The sequence below is a fragment of the Ptychodera flava genome (assembly GCF_041260155.1).
Source record: "Ptychodera flava strain L36383 chromosome 3 unlocalized genomic scaffold, AS_Pfla_20210202 Scaffold_25__1_contigs__length_14229661_pilon, whole genome shotgun sequence".
NCBI classification, from domain to species: Eukaryota; Metazoa; Hemichordata; class Enteropneusta; family Ptychoderidae; genus Ptychodera; species Ptychodera flava.
In genome coordinates, this window is record NW_027248279.1 from 14,208,427 (window position 1) to 14,231,012 (window position 22,586).

At 38.2% G+C, this 22,586-nt stretch overlaps 1 protein-coding gene across 1 annotated transcript; it reads left to right on the plus strand.

The window, feature by feature from the left end:
• The first annotated feature begins 15,287 nt into the window (after positions 1 to 15,287).
• Positions 15,288 to 21,380, plus strand: LOC139125573 (uncharacterized). Its single transcript, XM_070691669.1, has 3 exons — positions 15,288 to 15,358; positions 18,317 to 18,478; positions 19,159 to 21,380. Exons 1-3 carry the CDS (start codon positions 15,310 to 15,312, stop codon positions 19,416 to 19,418), a joined length of 471 nt encoding a protein of 156 aa, XP_070547770.1. The 5' UTR covers positions 15,288 to 15,309; the 3' UTR covers positions 19,419 to 21,380.
• The last annotated feature ends 1,206 nt before the right edge of the window (positions 21,381 to 22,586 follow it).

The following is a 22,586-nucleotide window of genomic DNA, read 5'->3' on the forward strand; positions in this document are numbered from 1 at the left end:
TTTGTGTGTGTGTGTGTGTGTGTGTGTGTGTGTGTGTGTGTGTGTGTGTGTGTGTGTGTGTGTGTGTTTTCCCTACATCTTATTGATATGACTCCAGCATTGATTTTGAAACCTGTATAAAAAAGTCAGTATCTATTACTGGTGTAAATATACCAAAGCGTGCCTGTATAAAATCACTAATCATTTGATCGTTCCAACTTTTCACTGTGGTAAACATACTTTGTATCTTTGACAGACTAATACCTCTACATCTATGAAGAATATAAAAAATAACATACTGACCGCACACTGTGGATAATGCCCCCTGCAATCCTACCCTGTTATATTGGTACGGTGTGTTTGAATTATTTTTCAAAAAATTAATAAAACCTGGCCCATATTCTGAAGGATGCCTACCATACGAGTCGAAAAATTCTGCCTCACCATGGCTATCAAAATACACTGCTAACCAGTGTTCCCCCGGCAGGGTTGACGGATGTGTATTTACAACGTATGCAGAGGGAAACCTGGAAACTGAACGTGGTAATTCATCCTTTGCAAAAACACCCCTGTGATCTCTTTTTGAATACGGGTCCTTTCTTAATACATCATCTATCTGTACAGAGTTCATCTTGAGTAGTCGGTGATGATATTTCGAGGTTTATCAATCTGTATTATGTTGTCAAATTCCGCATAAACAATTAAATTGACAGTCTCCTGTAGGGCTATATCAAAATGCACTTCAATACTCAGTGTACCACTATCAACTATGTTAAAGTGTTCGCCGCCTGTCGACAAATCCGGTGTGAGGTTGAAAGCAAATAAGCAATTTCCACCCACAAAGTCGTCTCTGTCTAAATTATGGCCTTTGTCCCCGGTAAAAATATCTGTCCCCGAAAATAAGGTCTCGTAAGCCCTTATGTAATTCCGACCTCCCTGGACGCTAAATTTCGGGGTTAGGGGTTTTCCAGTTATTAATTCACTGTTTCTAAATACAGCTAAGTAATTGATATTCTGTGTTTCAAATTGTAAGGATTCTTTTCGTATGAACCAGAGAACGCGTTTGATTCAATGAATCCAATAATTAGACGCCTTGGTAAAGGGCCCAGAAACACATTTTCTTTCGTGAAGGTCAAGTGACCGGGTGTCACGGCGTACGATTTACACTCCACCCTTGAGATGGGGTACTTGGCAGGTGAAAGCTCCAATGCTCGAGCGTGACTTTCGATAATAAACGGCGCAACTTTCACTCTTCTTACGTGCAGGCTGGCTTCCAAAATTTGAATTTTATACCCGTTGGCTGGCTGGCTCGACATCAAGCAAAAGTCATTCTTTCCACGAGTCAATTTCAACTTTAAGTCCACGCCATTTAGCAGGAGCCGATTCTGGAAAAAGATGTCACTATGAATCGGTCCAAATAAATCCACCGTTTTACTCTGGCTGGTAAAACTATGGCGCTTCTTCAACCCTTGATTGCCTCCTTCTTCCGTCAGAGGGTTGGCGCTGTCAAATTTACCCGGTGTGTCCTTGTAGAAGAGAGCTGAAGTGAGGTGGGTTGATTTGCTTCATTGAGTAGTTCAATAAAGTTTCAATGTAGGATCGGTAGGCGTATGTGTTATTCGATGAGCTAACCACCTTACCATTTAACGATACTTCAAGTTGAGAAAACAGACTGTGTAGGAGAAGGTTCACCGGCGCAACTTGAGCAGCTGCCGGCAAATTGGACCCGTCGGCGGCTGTAATTTTAGCTTTTATGAAAAGCCTTGTCATTGGTAAGTCGATGTATTCAGAAGGAGAACCTGCCACCACGAATTCGATTGGTGATCCTTCAGCGAGTGTAGAAATTGGATTAAACTGCACGGTCCGACTCTCGAGTATACTGGTCTGCGTTGGTGGCACGGAAAACAAATCAAGTTCACTTTTGTACACACGCATGATGCTTTATCAACTACCTCGTTGAAAGCCATCTTTGGACAAATTCTTTTCGCTTTTAGTCAAAAATGTCACGAGGGGCAAACCTCGATCTCTTCCTGGTAGGTGCTGCTGAGGAAATAGACCGCCTTTTTCGCTTACCGGTGCTTATATTTCGGCGAACTCCCTCCAACGCACGCTTCCCTAGCCCTTTAGCAGTCTCGCGAGACCGGGACTTTAAAGAAGATTTCAAGTTCTTCCCCGAAGCTACATCACTAGCCACGTTAATGCTGGTATGAAGTGCTGCTTTGCCTATCTCTGCTGCACCACGTTTCAGCATTGGCAGCACAAAGCGTGAGACACTACCGAGTAAACCCCCAAGCCCATATCCGCGTTGGTAGGATCCCCTATACACGGGGAAATTACTCTTTGCTTGGCTGATATAGTAATTGTAATAGGGTTTGCTGGCCATCTCCTCTCACAGAAAGTAAGGTGGGCGTCTCTGTCGGAAATGAAGTTTTACGATGACCCTTCCAGACTCAAATGGGACTGGTTTACCCCGCTCATCCCTTATATCGATCTCGATCGTCTCAAACTGGTTGCGGCTGAGGCGTAGATAGTGGGGATTATTAACTGTATACGTGACTGTCTGGCGATGGGATCCTTCCACGGGGAGGTTACAAAGCAGTGGTGTTGACACATTTCCAACCAGCTGGTGTTGCACCACATCACTGTTACATATAAAACGTGGAGCGTAGTGTTTAAGTCAGGCTGTTTTTCACCCATTCCAATACCAGTTTCGTCCCCGGAGTCATACCTAGTATTTCAGCCGCGCTCTCGTTCAGTTCCAAACAGTAGCCATCGCTTAATTCATACCCTATACGGCCTCTCTGAAGCTGTATTTCATTTTTACATGATTTTTTATTCCTCGGGAGTTCTGTGGGAGAAAGCTGTAACCACATCTGCACTGTCTTTGTAGTAACCCCATGGAATACGTATGTTTGTTCTGTTTTGATATTCCTCTTCTTTTTCTTCTTCTCCCCCTTCCTCTACACCCTCATCTTTTGGCTTCATAACGATGCATGAAATCGTCGTACTCTCTCCCAGTACATTACTCCAAGAACGTGGATAAATCATCTGAACCAGTGCAACCTCCCAGTCACCCTTCAAATCCACTTGATGCGCAAGCTTCGTCACGTAGTGGCCTGTCACATTATCAGGATACACATACTGACTCGAGTCGCTGGGCAAGAGCATGTAAAAATCCATTCATTCAGTTCCTCTCACCCCTCCTGTTTATGTTGATATCACGAACCCAAGAGTCAAACTGGGAAGGGTAACCCAGCCAACGAACTAAATATTCTGTGAAACCCCTTCTACGTCGTTTCCTGATAACTTTTTCAACACGGTATAAACCATCCATTTTAACAACTTTTACTAACTCCGCTTCATAGAAAGACCCGTCGATAATTTCTCCATTGTAGTCCTTCAGTCTGTACACTGGATAGCGCCGCGCAACACGCTTCCACACAGTAAATATTTCTTCCGAAAAATTAGTATCGAACCCCCTCCCAAAAGTGCCCCGGTTTGTCGATATCCGGACTTTATCACCGACTTTAAATTTAAACTTCACCGGTTTTGTTAGAGAACGTTTAAATCTTCGCTGTAAAGCTTCCTCCATACCGATGTTTGATTGTCCTCTGTAACCTCGTTCGGTCTCATTCCGATAGTTCTATGTATTGAGTTGTTGTAAGACCGCGTAAATGCCTTAAGTTGATCCAAGTATTTGTAATCACCTTTCTGTGTAAAATATCTATACAACCGGCCCTTCAGCGTGCGATGAAACCGTTCAACTATGGCACATTTATGTTTTCGTTACCAGATGTATAATGTTCAACCCCTTTCAGCCTCAAAAAATCTTTAAACTTTTTATTCATGAACTCGCCACCTTTGTCTGTCTGTACCCTCCAAGGAATTCTTCCCGTACGGAAAATCTTTTTGACTGCATTAATTACACTCTCTGGTCGTTTATTTTTCAAGGGTTCAACAAAGGCAAACCGTGAAAGGACATCGATGCATGTCAATAGGTATTTAACACCCTTGTTATATCTCGACAGTGAACGAAGATCGGTTAAGTCCATTTGCCATACACCATCTATCTTGTACGCAACAGTTTTATTCCTAGGAAATTTCTTTCGTGCAGTTTTATGTAAGGTGTAACTGTCTTCTGTCGATAACCACTTACGTATCTTTCCCTTTGACACTTTATGCGTCCCTTCATCTTTTATGGCATTGTAGAACCCGTCTACACCACGAAAAGCAGCAACACCGTCTGGGTTTCTGTACTTTCTGCTTAGGTACCTGCTTAACTCCATCCGTCAGCGTTGAATTGTTAATTTCCACTTTACCACCGCAGCAGATACATAGACACCTTAGCCTATTGAGGAGCCGTGAAAACTGGGGCGGCAGGCACTCAAAGCAGGACATTTCTGTCAACTCACCAAATGGCGGAGTATAACTGATCAGTGATGCTATAAAATGTGCAATGGCCAAATGAGTGGGGTGATGCCCTCTTTATTGCATGTACCAGGAGTAAAATAGGGACTTTTACAATCTATATATACAACAACATGACCATACTCCTCTGCCAACACAAGCATACATGCATACACACCCACCCACACATCCACCCACCCACACACACACACACACACACACACCCACCCACAAACACACAACTTGCAAATGAAAAAATAAAGACATGTAAATGAATGTTTGCTTTAAACGTTCATGGTTGAGTTTAATTCATTAAACAAATAAAACGATCACGGAGAGTACATGAAAAAATAATATTGGTAAATAAATAAAAAAATTGTATGTAAAGAATCAGAACACATTGAAAGTTTTTTCTTTCTTTCTTTCTTTCGTTTTTGTGATTTAAGTCTCAGGACTTCAGTCAAGTCTATACACAATAGTTCATTCATCACTGCAATCCTGGTACGGCTTCACAGCTTGTATTGATGGCTGCGCTGCTCCCATATAATTATCTTCTTTGTTCTGGGTAATAGAGTCTAACAAAAGGCCTGAACCCGACGATTTCGGTGAGTGGCTGTCTTCCTTTTCGTACGGCTTCCTCATCTGTAGGTTGGAAATTTGTGATCTCCACATATTCCTCTGCCTTAGCACTGGTCTGTGTCTATCTGCTCGTGGGGCTGGTGGTTGATCTTGTATGGGTGAAACATTCTGCAGAATGTCTATCTGCTCCCCTATCGCCTCATCGATGTTGCTGATGTGGGACTTCAGAACTTCCCATTCTTCCAGGTCGAGTGTCATGCCTTTCTTCGTCGGCCAACCTTGGAAAAACTGTCGGATGTGGACTTTCACCTTTCCCTTCCATAAAGATGTTGATACAACCTTTCCATCTCTGTTTAATGGAAAGCGTTTTTCGTAGCTTGAAGGTTGGAAGCTGGCCATCTTACAGATGTTGGGTGTTGCTATAGTACACACTTGTATGCTTTCAGCTGGGAAGAGTTTTTTTTATGTCTCTTCGATTTTTCCACCATCACTTTATATGTGTTAGGCTACCTGTCAAGCTACGAGCGTGTTACAGCTCGACGTAGCTCCGGTATGCTTCATTCATTCGCCTCACTCCTGAATGACAAAAGAGGGGCACGTTGCTGCCTGCTCCCTACTACCGTATGCATAATTCACCAGTTCCTGTCCTTGAACATTATTCATGAAGGTCAAAGTCACCGGTGCCTGGGAACAATAGCTCATTCATGAATACTACAATTTTTTCAGTTTCCTGAAGCAAATTAACCCTTTCATCCCTTTTTTAAAATCATGCTAATGTATTCCACATTCATTTTAATGAACTTCCGACTCCTCCTCATAATCATGCCAATACATTCATATTAATGTTAATCCGCTTCCCGCCTACGTCATCATTACACTAAACTATTCATATTTTTATGCTAATGTACTTCCTGCTTACGTCATTAATGACTTCCTGCCTACGTCATCATTACGTAAAAACTATTCATACTTTTTATGCTAATGTACTTCCTGCTTACGTCATTAATGTATGCACGTATGATGTAACTCATTAAATATTCATAATTTTTATGAATATATGAATATTAAGTGTGCTATCCAGACTTCCTTAACTACTATAAAACCTAATCGATGTTTGATATTGATTTATCCCCATTAAGTTGTATACCAATGGTAAGGGGATTATCTCGGCTTTCTAAGAATATATTGTTTATAGTACTCAGTTGTTTTTGTTTCCGACTAGCGGTAAATATGTTACCCCTTACCCATTCCTATCGACTAGTGAGGGCGTGACAGCCCCCTACAAAATAAGTCGTTACACCCTTAAACACCATCAGACAAATGGAAAATAAGCAGATTATGACAGCTGAGAATACTAGCTAACAGAAAATCATAGTGGGTAAAATGCCTTAGAGGGGATGATTTCGATACCTGGCCAACGGACTAACTGTTTTTGCGTATTGTTCAAAAAATAACTTAAAATTGACACAAACTGAAAGGCTTATAGCTTTGTAACTTTCAAATATGCAATTTTTCCCAATAAAACTATACATGTTTGGAAAGACCTATTTCAGAGCTTTCGAACATTATAACATTTATATGGTTTGTAATTCGTGGTTTAAGGCAGAAAGGGAAACATTACCCCTACCTCTTATATTATAATTTTGTTTTAAAAAATCACTTAAAATTGACACAAACTGAAAGGTATAAGCTTTGTAACTGTAAAATATGCGACTTTTCCCAATAAATCTATCTATGTTTGGAAAGGCCGTTTTCAAAGCTTTCAAAAAGTATAACATTTATGTGGTTTCATAATTCATGGTTCGAGGCAGAAAGGGAAACATTACCCCTACCCCATATGTTGTAATTTCGTTCTTAAATAATCACTTAAAATCTACACAAACTGAAAGTTTAAGCTTTGTAACTTTTAAATATGCAATTTTTCCCCATAAATCTATATTTTTAGAAAGGTCTGATGCAGCGCTTTCAAAAAACGTAACATGTTTATGGTTTCATCATTCATGATTCGAAACAGAAAGGAAACATTACCCCTACCCCTTAAGTTACACACGGATATATGGCATACCGCGTAATAAGAAAACAAGCTCATGCACCCACTAAATCTCAAGACACATACTTTAATGCTGTTTTTCTTCTTTATTGCACTGAGTTCTCAAAAAAATATATAAATACCTAATGAAAAATTGTTGGGGGGCACGGGAACTTAACTATTGGGTGTGAAATTTAGCAAATTTACGATTTACTTTCAATGGCGATATAAAGTCTAATCGAAGTTCGAATATTAATTTATCCCTATTAAGTTATATATCAATGAAAAGGCCATGATCTTAGATTTCTAAAAATGTAACGTTTATAGTATTTTATTGTTTCTGTTTCCGTCGAGCGGTAAATACGTGGCCCTACCCATTGTTGAAATCCAAGATGGCGGCCAAGATGGCGCCAAATGAACCCCATGGGACACTATTTGATTTTGGAACATCAAAATTCATTAAATATAGACCCTAAGGATTACAAAAATGTAGGTTAAAAAATACATCCATGGGGTGCATGGGAACCCTACCTTCCGACTAGACTAAAATGTCATGATGAAAACACCACGACCCTTATGGCGCCGTTCGCCGAGATTGTTATAGCAATGGATATAAAAAAATAGACCAGCGGGTTCCTGACGCGCCTGCAATGCTTACATCTTCGTCGGTTTGTCAGCGTGTCTGTCCGTGATCGCATTTACTCTCCCAGTTACATTCGTTTACTTTCGCCACCCAGTGAACTCACTCACCACTCACTCAGAATTTCACTCTTCCCTCCTTTGCGTCTTTTCTCAGGTGACACAGGCAAACTCAAGATAACAAAGGGTTGCTACGGTTCATACAGTGAACACTCCTTTCGACGACTGTCTTCAGGAGAAGGACAAGTGGCAGTAGATTATTTCTGTGATACAAAATACAACGCATGGAGTTGTCGTTATTGTTGTCAAGGTGACCTGTGTAATATAAACGCTACCGCTACCGACTCTGGTGAGTCAAAGGTCGGTAGGGCAAAGGTCGAATTGACGACGACTTTTATCGGACTGATACTGGCAATATTTGGTGCGAAATATCATTGCAAATGATTGACTCATTTTAACATCTGATCTTAGTTCATAGCTTTGTAGTGTATTTTACGCAGATTATTTCAGAAACTGTATATGTATGATATCAGGGTAGCGTGCAAGGGTAGTATAGGATCCCAATCTGATAGATCAGATTTAGAGATGAACTCCTCCCTTCGTCAGACAAAAGGTGACTGTACAAGATATGAGAAGAGAAGAGCAATGAATGACACAACATGTGACCATCTTTGATTCTTATTTAACAGAGTGCACGGGAATATAGCTAACAAATTTCAAACAATAGAAACCTAGCTGTGTACAGTCAGATCTCAAATTGTTCAAATGTTTTCCATGGCAACCTATTCAATAGTGAATTACAGTTAGGGTGATGCCTATCTAGATGAAAGATGCGACAACACGACGATTAGCTGGGATTAAGAATGTTGAATGTTGTAGATAATGGTTATTCAGGTCATCTATCAAACAGACAAAATTTCTTGAAACCTTTTCATAGAATGATTTGATAATAATTCACAATGTCATGAAATCGTATGAACCAATAGTAGCTGTCAGTGACTATTTCTTAGAAAAATTGTACAGGGACAAACCTTCATTATAATTGTTGCAGAGTAATTACAGGGCTAAATGATTGTTTCCCTTTGTTGTTTTTTGTATACCGACGGCATATTATGTTATTCAACATCAAAGACGTGCTCAATCGTCCATAACTCTTCTTGTCAACACTGTGTCTACATGTTTTGTTAGGACTGTTTTGTTCACATTTGAATCCTGGTCCGCATCAAAATTTTCACTTATGTCGACAGTAATAATGCAGTCTTCACATGTACTGGCTAAGTGGTGACAAGCTGAATAATGTGTATCTCAACATGCTTTGGAGAGTTGGACAATAAACTATTGTTGGCATATAAAAAGTAAAATATTCAAAGGTTACATCAACTGACCCTTTACGGTAACCCTAACTTCTCCTTTCTAAAATATTGAAAAGATGCAAGTAGTATGTATAGTATGGTTTATTAATAGAATGAGTGATATTTCCGAACTATTCAGGAGTGTGTCATATAAAGATAAAGAAAAATTATTATGTTGTCGTCACAACTGAACAATGCTTAACTATGGATGTATCCAGTTTCAAGCATGCGTCCGAAATTAACAACAATATTAACTAAATGCATGTAATCTTGTACTAAGTCAGGCTCTTCAATTGTGTGAATTGTGGAAATATGAATGATTCCGTCTATCCAAATACTCATCTAGGGTAAACACCAATAAACACTCTCGTATTCACCTCAGCATCCACACAGATATGTGTACAGGCGTCAAAATGGCTAACCTTGATTCACACAAAATACTGTAGCGACAATTTTTCTCTTGAAATGTTGCTTCAGGCCAATATATTGTCTTGGACTGGTGGCTTTATATCGGATCACAAACTGCGACAATTATTTATAAGAGTATAAATGACGCTGCATTTTCATGTGATGCTTTTAAAATCACCAAGGTTTCAAGGGTAAACTTGGATAACTGAGTGGTATGATAGATGTTCCATTTGAGTTCCTGGTAACGTACCTCAATTAACCCAACATTGGGAAATTCAGGCTTGAGAGATCTAGACTTATAGTACAATAACAGAGGAGTTAGACCCTTATTTTACATCGGGTAAATCCTACACGTTTGTTTGTTTGTAGACCTGTTCCTTGTTATGCGAATGCTGTGTATGTCTTCTACTTTGACGCTTTACCGTGTCAGAAGTTATATATTTCTTATTATCGTGTAGATTTTATTACTGTGTATTTTTTGGTAAATCATTTGGAAGTTGAAGTTTTTTAATACGTAAACATATTTCCTAAACTTATATATGCACAGGCTTGTAACGGAATCTTTGCAATAAAACATCGTAAATATTTCTCTGGTTTTGTGATGTGCGATTCATTTACTGACAATTACAGTGACGTCTCATGAATGCATTTGTGTGAGGGCGCTATACATTGTGATTGTGGCGTTTGTTTCAAGTTAAAACCCAGGCATTATCCTAAGGGTTCCCGTCTTCTAAAGAGACGCAATCATATGTGAATAAATAACATCATGAGTTTTCTGATATAAGCAATCATCCATAGGCCAGGAAACTGCACAGATCCTTAACTATTATTCATGGCTTAGGACAAAAAATCTTCCATGGAGTAATTTCGAGTCAAAGAGTTCGTCAGCTTGAAAATACACTATGGGAATTTTTTTATATAACAGAAAATTCCAAACGACCTTGCTGGAAAGTTTCTTAATATGTAGCATGCATGACTTGAAATATGTAAAATGTATTTATTTCAAAAGTAAATAAGGTGCATTGTCGACCTCTACAGCTGTCTATGTAGTATTGTGACTAGGACTCTAAATCAATCTATTCATATGAAATGTTAACACAAATGTACAAACGGCATTTATCACGCCCTCATGTGATATCAAAATTTCCATTTAATGCGCCAAGAAACAATTTTGTATACATGTTTGGTTTTTTGGGCCTCCTGGCTGTTGTTATCATGTTTGTATTTTAATTCTCTAAACTTCCACCCTACCACCATATTTCACACCCAAATCTTACTACCTGGGGTTCATTTGGAGTCCAACTCAAACAGCGTAGTTTGCCAATCACGATGCTCATCAGAACTAATATTTCCAATGTGATGAAATTTCTAGTTAAAAAATAATAAGAAATGCACTAATTAAAATGTTTCGGTGACGCATCTATAACACAACTATGTTATATTCTTACATCGGTTTTGATTGGTCTATTTTATCGTATTTATTTTTTCATTGAGAACCAACAAGCCAAAAGCCAACTGACAGGTCTGACAGTACAAGCTAAGAAACAAAGTTTGATACTACTTTGTCAGTTAACACCTTTCTTTTCATTGTTGACAATGCGCTGCAAAAGAGATGCAATAAAAGCTGTATCACGTTGGTTTAGGCGAATACTATTCCTTGCCAACAATTCTTTATTTATAAACCCCTACAAAACTAAACTTTAAAAGATTAATTAACTCCCATAATCCTCACACCCTAGTAAATCTGTCGAAATATTTATTTTTTAGTTTTAGATTGAGGGAGACCTCACTCCAAAAGTTGTCTGCTTAATGAGATTGTGCAACTATGCATAAGCCCCACATATGCATTCACTTGTATGTATTTTTACGTTTTGTAAAAAAGGCCGGTGGCCTACATTACTGAATAAATACCATATATATATAATTTCTTTATCTCGACAGATTTCCTAATTAAGTATTCAAATAATAAAGTGAATCAATAAAGCCTAGGTCGTCAACCTTCTTTTCTAAATCCTGCAGAGATGGTTGAGATGTATCACAAAATCATAAAATATGCTTTCCAAGAAATTTGACTAAAGATGGGTGTATGCACTGCTTGCTAGCTCTGATCAATGTAACTCTGTATCTACACTTTCAGCTCACACGCAAAATTAAATACATTTCTAATTATGTAAATGGGCGAATCTTAAAGAATCTGTGAACCTTCATGCCAATAGCAATCTATTTAGTAGCTCATTTAATCCCATCACAAACAGTCTGCGGTTATAAAACACACTTTTAATCTGATGATACCTCCCACTCATCAAAACACATTTCGTTACCTGTCAACTTCAAATTTACTTGATACACGTTTGATATGTTTAACAGTTCAGTAGTCATTGTCACACTGGTACATAGCGGAAGCTGATGGCTATGCTTTCACTTACTTTGACTTCAATTGTAACGACCACGCGCAGTCAAGGTCATTTTGTTGAAATGAGACCGTTATAGCCAGGAAGCCCTAGATCGAGAGTTTGTATTCCGTAAAGATATCGGGGTAGTAAGTTTGAAACCAGTAACTTACACCAGCAAATGCCTTTCTAAATTGTCCCCAAGCGAACGTAAATTCCAACAAAGGCCAACATGAATGCAATTTCGTCTGTGACACTGCAGTGTAGTACAAGATCTAGATCGCCGCATTCGATCGTTGATACCACAGTCCACACCGTATACCGTAAGGTCTACGGCGACTTTGTCCATTTTTCGTGCAAATGTCTGTGTAAAAAACCCCCACATTCTCAGAAGCATGAGGCAGTTTATTTCTCTAAATTCACGTAAGTTTTGGCCGAAAAAGTCCCGCGTGCCAATAGCAAACTTTTGTCTAATGACAGGCTCCTGTTTAACCTATTTAGAAGATCGTAGAACTCGAAAATGGTATAAAATTAAGCTAAATCAACAAACAAGGAAACCCCCTACTTTAGTGTAAAGTTTGAGTTTAAGAGCACCAAGCGACGACAGTTTTGAGGAATCCGGGTAAGGACTGAACATTTCCCCAGGATGAGGAGAATTATTCGTGGCAACTGTAAGACAGTGAGGAATGTCTGTCCAGTTTAGATCTTGAAGTTTGAGTACATCGAGCAAATAGTGATAATTGGTTACTCATAAAGTGACAATATTTCTTTGTCTCAGCACACAAAATACTTGCTGTAATCAGTGAGTATGCTTTACAGTATCAACGGGAACTGAGGATTGTTTGAAGTTATATTTGAGTGTGTATGATTTTCTTCATCTGTTGTCGATTATTTATTTTCACATGCATAGAGATAAGAACTGTTGAGTGGGTTGGTATGCAGAGCTTGAGCCGCTCTCTAGTGGTTATTTACATAGTATAGAGTCTTTTAATACTATGGAATTGCTGTGGAAAGTGTATTTGCGAATGAACATTTGTTTGAAATGTATTTTGGGTTTTGAAATTTCTACTTTTACTTTCCCCTGGGGCGTGTTATGTGTTGCTCTCGGAATGCAACTGGATGCTTTTTATGTTCAATATTGTCTGTTTTTGGATCTATCAAATGAGGGAGGGAGCTCAATTTCGTGAAACAATAAAATGACGTAAAAAGCGATGATTATTGCTGAAAAATAATTATCAAGTTTTTTATATATCAAAACAATATTATAAAAAATTGAATATTCTCAACGAGCCTCTTACCTTCATAACTGTTTCCATCGATATCCCGATTTTAGAGAAACGGTTTATATCTTTCGTGGCGGCTTGGTAGTTATATAAAGTTGTCTGAGCAGTTGAAGTCAGTTGAAATGCCCTCTGTGCGGATAATATTCAAAAATTGGATGTATTGTTGAGAGCTTGGTCGTCCTCTTACTACCAGTATGACTTTGCATCACGTGACCTCGACAACAATGGAAACAAAATGTCACCCAGAAACCCACACTGCGCACTTATTCATGTTTCAAGAGTTTATTGGAACCAGAGAGAGACTTTTATGAAACTGTAGCAGAAAATATATTCAAGTTTTTGCTCGTTTGCGATGCTGTACATCGCCACTAGTAATATAAGAAGGCAGACATCACGATATCGATTTAATAAATAGAGTGTGTGTATTCTGTAATTTGAAAGAAAAAGAGAAGATGAATGTCATTTTCTTTCAATCTGTCCTATCTATAAATAAGAAAAAAATATATCCCTCCCTACTTCCAGACTGGGAGCAACTCTGTAACAATCTTTTACAATCTGCACATTCTGGTCTGCTAATTAACCTATGTAAATAGGTTTATTATGCATCTTAAAATATAGATATATATCTGTAGACCAATATGTCTATAGAACCATGTATGATTTAATTTGGTATTGAGAATTAATTTGTATATAGCCAGAGCCTTTGTAATGCAATAAATAGCCAGTCATAGGCTGGTTTGAAAGATTTATACCTTCTGTCCCCTTTCCCAATTTGCAAATATATTAGGATGGTCATACGAAAATGCGAGAACTTGTTTATTTATTCTGTGCTGCTACCATCGATATACTTCCGTGTGCAGTTTATGAAATATTTTACTCGAAAATGTCCAAAACTCGGAGCAGAAGGTTACATGATAAAAACAAATAATGAAAATAAATCAATGTTACTGCTATATATATCTGAGAGTGATGCGAAAGTTGATGAAACCTGCTACATATAATGATATAACAGATGTCTGATTGTTCTTATTACACGAATCACACGGGTGTCGTTTATATTGGTATGAATTGGGTTTATTGACAGGAATATTGAAAAACATACAATAAATCATCGTCAGAGATAATTACTCTTGCAGTAGATCGTATACACGGGTAGTCTAATCAGAAGTCTGTCTTCCACTCCGCGTCGTGTGCTCAATTGAACTGCTGTCAGAATATACAATGTCTGTCTTTGTTCTTGTGTTTTGGTTTGTTAGTGATTATCCCGATTTCTGCAAATGTTGCTTTACATCTCCTTGCTCGTTGTTTTGTCACTTTATATGAGACAGGTCAAAGGTAAGATTGTTTTACACAACTTCATATAAACAGTCAAAAAGTATGAAGTAATTCATGTCATATTGTATTATTTTAGGCGTCCAGTAGTGTCTGATAAATGCCAATACAGTTCGAGTCATCAGCAATCAATTTCAATCTTGATAACTAAGTTTGTAATTTTGTCAAACTCAGGTCATTCCTTCCATTCAGGGTTTTTTACATTAGTAGGTCAAGTTGTTCTGTTGAGTAAATGCTAAAATTCTCTAGTCCGTGTACTGGATATCCTACATTCTGTGAAGCGTACCACTATTAATGAATCTGTTGTAAAACACGTGAGCACATTCAGTTCATATCTGGTTTACATCCATACATACACGCGCACGTACTTCATGGGTACGTATACCGGCTGCAATATACTACTGCCGTACTGGTCAGGAGATCGGCGATCAACAATGCTTCCTGTTTTCAAAAGCGCGCACCGTTGCGCACCTATCGTTGCACCCACGTGTTAGGCATCATTAGTAAGCTGATTTTCTGCCCCCTTGGAATAATATAGAAATAACTAAGTAAGTTAGAACTACAATCGTAAAACGCCCGCAAAAATGAGCCGAATGTCAACGTTAAAATCGCGCGCAAGTGTAATGGCGAATTTCGTATTCCAATGACTAACTGCAAAATGATGTAAAGAGAAAATCTCACACGTACCACCTTCCAAAGGCGCCATTTTAAAGTGTATACCATTGTGGAGATATTTTCATTCGAAAGACACCGAATATCTGTCAACTGGGGTAAAAAAACTCCGCCGAAAGTTGCCAATGGGCTCGTTCCCTCAAAATATTCATGAAAATGCCCTTCTGCGATTGGCCAAAACAAAGGTCATGACTTCAGCAAATGTCTCCTATTTAGAGTGTACACGAACTGTCTACAATATGAAGGTATACCTAACCCTGATGATGATGTTTGTCGCACCTCCTTGTGGTAAGTGTCAAGGTTATGTCACTTCCACTGTTTCACTGGCAAACGCCTACACGCGACGTCACGGTTTAATCACATCGGAAAACCAACGTTCCCACATCATCATGTGTCATGAATCAGCACAGAACATCAGATCTATGTATTTCTGTTGATCGCATTATGGCGGCTTCATAGTCTGATTTTAGGCGCTGAAAAGCGTGGCATTTCCGCATCAGTCTCTTCTTCTTTTCAGCTGACTACATTCTCTGAGTGTGACAATTCATCTGATATGGCAGGGTGTGTCTTCAGTAGCCGATACAAAAATATGACTCCATTGCTAGAAAAGGCAAGGCAACTGCAAGCTTAAGGTGACGATTTTGGTTTTGATTCACACGTCAGAATAGTCAATCATGATATAGATTAGATCATACCGCCGTGGTAACATAGGATATACTACGCAATGCGTCACGAAAATACCTCATTTCCGTGTGACTCTACCTTTCGTCATGCAAGTGACCTCGAGTTCATAGTAATTACTATTCAGCATAATAACCCGATGGATTACCGTTAAAGGGACAGTTATGTGCTCGTCTGCATGTTGAGTTACTACTCAACATAAAGGCGACGCTCTGACCATTAGCGTTTATTAACGGGCAAGGGCGAGAGGAGAGCCAAAATTAAGGGCGAGGCTTGCCGAGGGCGTTATAGGCCATGGGCGGAAGGGGGTCTACGTAAACCCCCACAGGATTATAAACTTGTATTTTCCAGAGGCCTTATGATCACTAGAATACGAAATGGAATGTTAACAGAAAAAATATGGGGATGCAGTAGCTGTAACGATCATGTCTTGGAGTGTACCGCAAAATCACGATTTCGCGACCCACATGCATTTTCTTTAAATCTGCGTTCTTTAAGTCATCTGCTGAGCTTATTTTTTAGCATAACCTTACTTCTCTGATATCATTAAAAAAGGCAATTTATTCTTCGTTAAGATGACATATTGTAATTTGATATATCTTGTACATGTTTTGTGAAATATGACCAAAACTAACCCCATATCCCAAAGTTTAACATCGCAAATTACAGTTAATCGCAAATTCTACCAATTTGCTAGCTAGACACAATAAAACATGCAATTCCTTGTATCAGACTTTTAACAGAAAAAATATTTGGATTCTATGGGTGTAACAGCCATATTTTAAAGGTACCGCTAAATCACATTATTGCCGACTCACGGAGGTTCTTTGTGTCGCCACTTGTTATGGAGATTATTGGTCGTATTGGTAGTCGGTGATAGAGCAGCAATACGCGACGATTGAAAGATTCAAAGATTAACATATTATTTTGGAAGTTAAGTCAATGTCGTAATGAACTATCAAGAAATCCCATGATTGGCTTTCAACGGTTCTGTGGCGATGATCCCACTCAGTAACAGTCACCAGGTATCCCAGTATTTCCAACTTATTGGAACTCACCATGGACCTTAATTATTCGTTTTATAGAGTCGTTTTATGTTGTTTTGCGGAAAAAATAAGAATTGCTACACTATTTAAACAAAATTAAAACTAGTTTGTTCCAGAGCCTGATCATCCCGGACATGCAATAAACAATTTAACAATCTTTGATGTGATATTTGAACGTTTTGTCAAGTAGTTTTTTTTCAATTATGAAACAAACATGACAATAATAGTTCACCCTCAGGAACCAAAACATTGTCATTAAAAATCAATATGAACACACTTATGAACTCGTCTGTGAAATTCTACTCATCATTCGGCAAAACTCCTTCTAAAATGTATTAAATCACGAACAATGCTAATTCCTGTATTCTTTTTAAAGTTGTTATTAACATAATATGGGAGCGTTTGAAAGACCATGGATCATACTAAACGATTTTGTTTGAATTTGTAATTTTTGTCTTATACTGTAAATGTTCAGCTTTCACTCTGTAAAAATAGGAATTACTGCTCCTATACAACCACCTGTTTGTTGTTAGTATCCTTTGTTGAATTACGCGCAGCCTGAGGAGTCTTTGTGGGTAGTATATTTGCTGGTGAAATAAGGTGAAACGCGACTGCATAGCTTAATGATTACTGTGATATAAATAGACAGGGTCTTGGTATACGGCTTCAGTTATCAGTGAATCTTGTCACCTGGGACGAAATGCCTTAGCAAGTAGCTCTGATTTCCAAAAAAACTGACCTAGGGATCAGCACATTATTCGTCTTAGTTACACTGTTCAAGACGATGGCTGTAAACTTACCTATTGTGTAAATCGCTTGCGACATCAGTTATTGGTATATCTGCTGGTATTTGTGTCCGATTGTGTTCTTAGAGTGTTACTATTACACTAAATATCTAATGAGCAAAGATAATATGTGTACTATGGTTGAAAACGACTTCTGCTTGACCTACATTTCCTGTACGTCTGTATAATGTGTTCACTATTTATCGGTAGAACTATACCTAATCCATTTTAACGAATGTTTCAGAAAGTGACACAGTATATAATTGTTGATTTCTTACTGTAATATTATCACCCAATAAGTCAGCCGGGAACGTTTGCAAAATATGAGACGTAAATTCTTGATAACAATTATCTAGATCCCGGAAATGGACACTTTTTATGTTGACAATTTCATTTAGTGAAGGTCGTTATAATTTTGCTTATGACAGTTTCAACCGCTGCATTAAAGTCATTCACGCTGACAATTTGGCGCTTCGTTTCTCTGGTCACGTTACAGATCTGCACCGACAAGAATATTTATTTTTATTTTACTTTTGAGTTAAAAATGAACAGCTTTATGTCACCTCGTGTTACACCTTTGTTACACGTCGTGTCAGATTGAGCCAGGTAAAATACGTCATAATATCCAAGGCAGTAACCGAGTTGTGGTAATGAAATGAAAGAACACGGTTATCTATCAGCCGCCGTTGTTCGATGTCTGCTGATGACAATCCATTTTACATTTTACCTTTCAGTGTACAGCCTAAAGTGTTACATCTGCAAGGAACAGTACGACGGTCAAACACCACCCACAGCCAATAAAAACTCAGAGTGTCTGGAGGAAACGACATGTGATGACACTCTTCTGCCGACCAATGAGACTTATGATACCTGCTCTACTCAGGTTGAGTACAACAGTAAGAATACTAGTAATATCATTTACAGATGTAGAGTGAATTTTGCACACCCCCAGGGCGATGATCAAGGCCTACAAAACATTGTGAGGGTTCGGACAAATAGATAAAAATACGTTTCCCGTAGCAATTTAAAACCCTCGGACCCTTAACTTTTTTTCTCATTTTCAAAAATCAAGCATAAATGTGCCGAATTTCACTGCTTTGTGTTGAATAATCTGAAATAAATTTAAACTACATCACAAAACAAAAAGTACCAAACTCAGCTACCCTATGAGGGTTTGTGTACGGAAACCCCCGTTTAATTTTTCTAACGCCTTATTCGGAGACCTTCAAGTAAAGAGCTACTACACTGATGGTGGTTCCCTTTCACGCAAATGTCACGATTACGTTTGTTTATCTTTGTATTTAACATCCAACGTCCCCCTTTGCTAATCTGAAAAAAAACACGATAATTATGGCGCCGTTCGCCGAGATTGTTGAAGCAATGGAAAGCAAAAATAATACCAGCGGGTTCCTTTATCTTGACGCGCCTGCAATGCTTACATCTTCGTCGGTTTGTCAGCGTGTCTGTCCGTGATCGCATTTACTCTCCCAGTTACATTCGTTTACTTTCGCCCATCCAGTGAACTCACTCACTTACTCACTCAGAATTTCACTCACTCCTTTGCGTCTTTTCTCAGGTGACACAGGCAAACTCAAGATAACAAAGGGTTGCTTCGGTTCATTCAATGAACACTCATTTGACGACTGTCTTCAGGAGAAGGCCAAGTTGGCAGTAGATTATTACTGTGATACAAAATACAACGTATGGAGTTGTCGTTATTGTTGTCAAGGTGACCTGTGTAATAAAAGCGGCGCGGGTAGGTCAAAGGTCGCATTGACAATGACGTTTATCGGACTGATACTGGCAATATTTGGCGCAAAATATCATTGCAAATGATTAACCCATTTTAACAGCTGATAGTTTTGTATTGTGTTTTACACATATTATTTCAGAAACTGCATATGCATGATAACAGGGTAGTGGGCAAGGGTGGTATACAGCCCCATTCTGATTGGATCAGATTAAGGGATGACATACTCCCTACGTCAGACAAAAGAAGGTGACTGTAGAAGACATGAGAAGAGAAGAGCAATGAATGACGCAACATGTGACCATCTCTGATTCTTATTCAAAAGATTGTACGGGAATATCGCTAACAAGTTTCAAACAATGGAAACCTAGCTGAGTACAGTCAGATCTCAAATTGTTCAAATATTTTCCATGGCAACCTATTCATTAGTGACCAGCAGGTGGAGTGATGCCTATCTAGATGAAAAATGCGACAACACGACGATGAGCTGGGGTTAAGAGTGTTTAATGTTGACAATGTATAGATAATGGTTATTAAGGTCACCTATCAAACAGACAAAATTTCTTTGAAGCTTTTCGTAGAATGATTTGATCACAATGTCATGAAATCGTATGAACCAATAGTAGCTGACTATTCCTTAGAAAAAATTACGAGGACAAACCTTCATTATAACTGTTGCAAAGTTACTACAGTGCTCAATGATTGTTTCCCTCTGTTTTGTGATATTCAACATCCAAAACGTGTTCAATCATCAATAATGCTGCTTGTCAACACACTGTCTACATGTAAGGAGTGCACTGTTTTGTAAGTACACGGACGACCTTCATCAGAGGCTATACATAATGGAAAAAAGGGGACGAAAATTACATTTTGTATCTGCATTGCCCAATATACGCTAAATTCCTGCGTATTTGTTCTCATATTCATTGACCGAGCAGAACAAAATGTAATTTTCGTCCTTTTTTTTCCATTGTGTCTGTATAGCCTCTGATGAAGGTCGTCTTTGTACGTCCGAAACATTAGGAAGAATAAACATCTATTGTACAGTAGCAGATAGGTCTTTCTTACTATTTTTCACACCTCATGACCCTTTACGGCAACCACAACTTCTTTCTAAAATATTGAAAAGATGCAAGAAATGTATAGTATGGTTTGTGAATAGAGTGATTGATATTTCCCATCTCTTCAGGAGTGTGTCAATATAAAGATAAAGAAAAATTATGTTGTCGTCACATTTGAAGAATGAATAACTATTGATGTATCCAGTTTCAAGCATACATCCGGAATTAACAACAATATTAACGTTTAATGGATGTCATCTAGTACTAAGTCAGGCTCTTCGATTGTGTGAATTGTAGAAATATGAATGATTCCCTCTATCCAAATACTCATCTAGGGTAGACACCAATTTACACTCTCGTATTCACCTCAGCATCCACCTAGATATGCCAAAATGGCTAACCTTGATTCACACAAAACTGTCAGCAACAATATTTCTCTAAAATGTTGCTTCAGGCCAATATATCGTATTCGACTGGTGGCTTTATATCGGATGACAAACTGCGACAATTATATACAAGAGTATTAATGACGCTGTATTTTCATGTGATGCTTTTAAAATCACCCAGGTTTAGCTTGTAAAGATAAACTAGGATAACTAAGTGGTGTGATAGATGTTTCTCTTGCGTTTCTGGTAAAGTACGCTCATTAACCCTACATTGGGAAACTCGTGTTCGACAGATCTAGAGTTAATAGTACAACAACAGAGGAGTTAGGCCTTTATTTACATCGGGTAAATCCTACACGCTTTTAGTTTATTTGTTTGTTTGTTTGTAGACCTGTTCCTTGTTATGCGAATGCTGTGTATGTCTTCTACTTTGTCACTTTACCGTGTTAGAAGTCATACTTAATCGTGTCGATTTTATTACTGTTTATTTTTGGTAAATTATTTTGGAAGTTCAAGTTTTTTTCATACGTAAACATATTTCCTTAACTTATATATACACAGGCTTGTAACAGAATCTTTGCAATAAAACACCTTGAACAGTACTCTGGTTTTGTGATGTGCGAATTTTTTATTGACAATTACAGTGACGTCTCATGAATGCAGTCGTGTGAGGGCGCTATACATTGTGATTGTGGCGTTTGTTTCAAGTTAAAACCCAGGCATTATCCCAAGGTTTCCCGTCTTCTAAAGAGACGCAATCATGTGTGAACACATAACACCATGAGTTTTCTGATAAAAACAATCATCCATAGGCCAGGAAACTGCACAGATCCTTAACTATTATTCATGGCTGAGGACAAAAAACTTCCATAGTGTAATTTCGAGCCAAAGAGTTCGTCAGCTTGAAAATACACTATGGGAATTTTTTTGTATAAAAGAAGATTCCAAACGACCATGCTGGAATGTTTACTTATATGTAGCATGCATGACTTGAAATATGTAAAATGTATTTATTTCAAAAGTAAATAATGTGCATTGTCGACCTCAACAGCTGTCTATGTAGTATTGTTACTAGGACTAGAAATCAATCTATTCATATTAAAAGTAAATACAAATGTACAAACGGCATTTATCACGCCCTTATATGATATCAAAATTACTATTTAATGCGCCAAGAAATAATTTCTGTATACATGTTTGTTTTTTGGGCCTCCTGGTTGTTGTTATCACGTTTGTATTTTAATTCTCTAAACTTCCATCCTACCACCATATTTCACACCCACATCTTACTACCTGGGGTTCATTTGGAGTCCAACTCAAACTGCGTAGTTTGCCAATCACTATGCTCATCAGAACTCATATTTCAAATGTGATGAGATTTCTTTGTTAAAAAATAATAAGAAATGCACTAATTAAAATGTTTCGGTGACCGATCTATAACACAACTATGTTATATTCTTACATCGTTTTTGATTGGTCTATTTTATCGTATTTATTTTTTCATTAAGAACCAACAAGCCAAAAGCCAACTGATAGGTCTGACAGTACAAGCTAAGAAACAAAGTTTGACACTATTTTGTCAGTTAACACCTTTCTTTTCATTGTTGACAATTCGCTGCAAAAGAGATGCAATAAAAGCTGTATCACGTTGGTTTAGGCGAATACTATTCCTTGCGAACAATTTCTTTATCTCGACAGATTTCCTAATTAAGTATTCAAATAATAAAGTGAATCAATAAAGCCTGGGTCGTCAACCTTCTTTTCTAAATCCTGCAGAGATGGTTGAGATGTATCACAAAATCATAAA

What these genes read in the sequence shown, in the direction of transcription:
- LOC139125573 (XM_070691669.1), top strand. Translation starts at nt 15,310, where the DNA reads ATGAAGGTATACCTAACCCTGATGATGATGTTTGTCGCACCTCCTTGT. An exon ending in GTTTGTCGCACCTCCTTGTG is followed by an intron (nt 15,359 to 18,316) that starts GTAAGTGTCAAG and finishes TTTACCTTTCAG; the next exon opens with TGTACAGCCTAAAGTGTTAC. An exon ending in TACTCAGGTTGAGTACAACA is followed by an intron (nt 18,479 to 19,158) that starts GTAAGAATACTA and finishes GTCTTTTCTCAG; the next exon opens with GTGACACAGGCAAACTCAAG.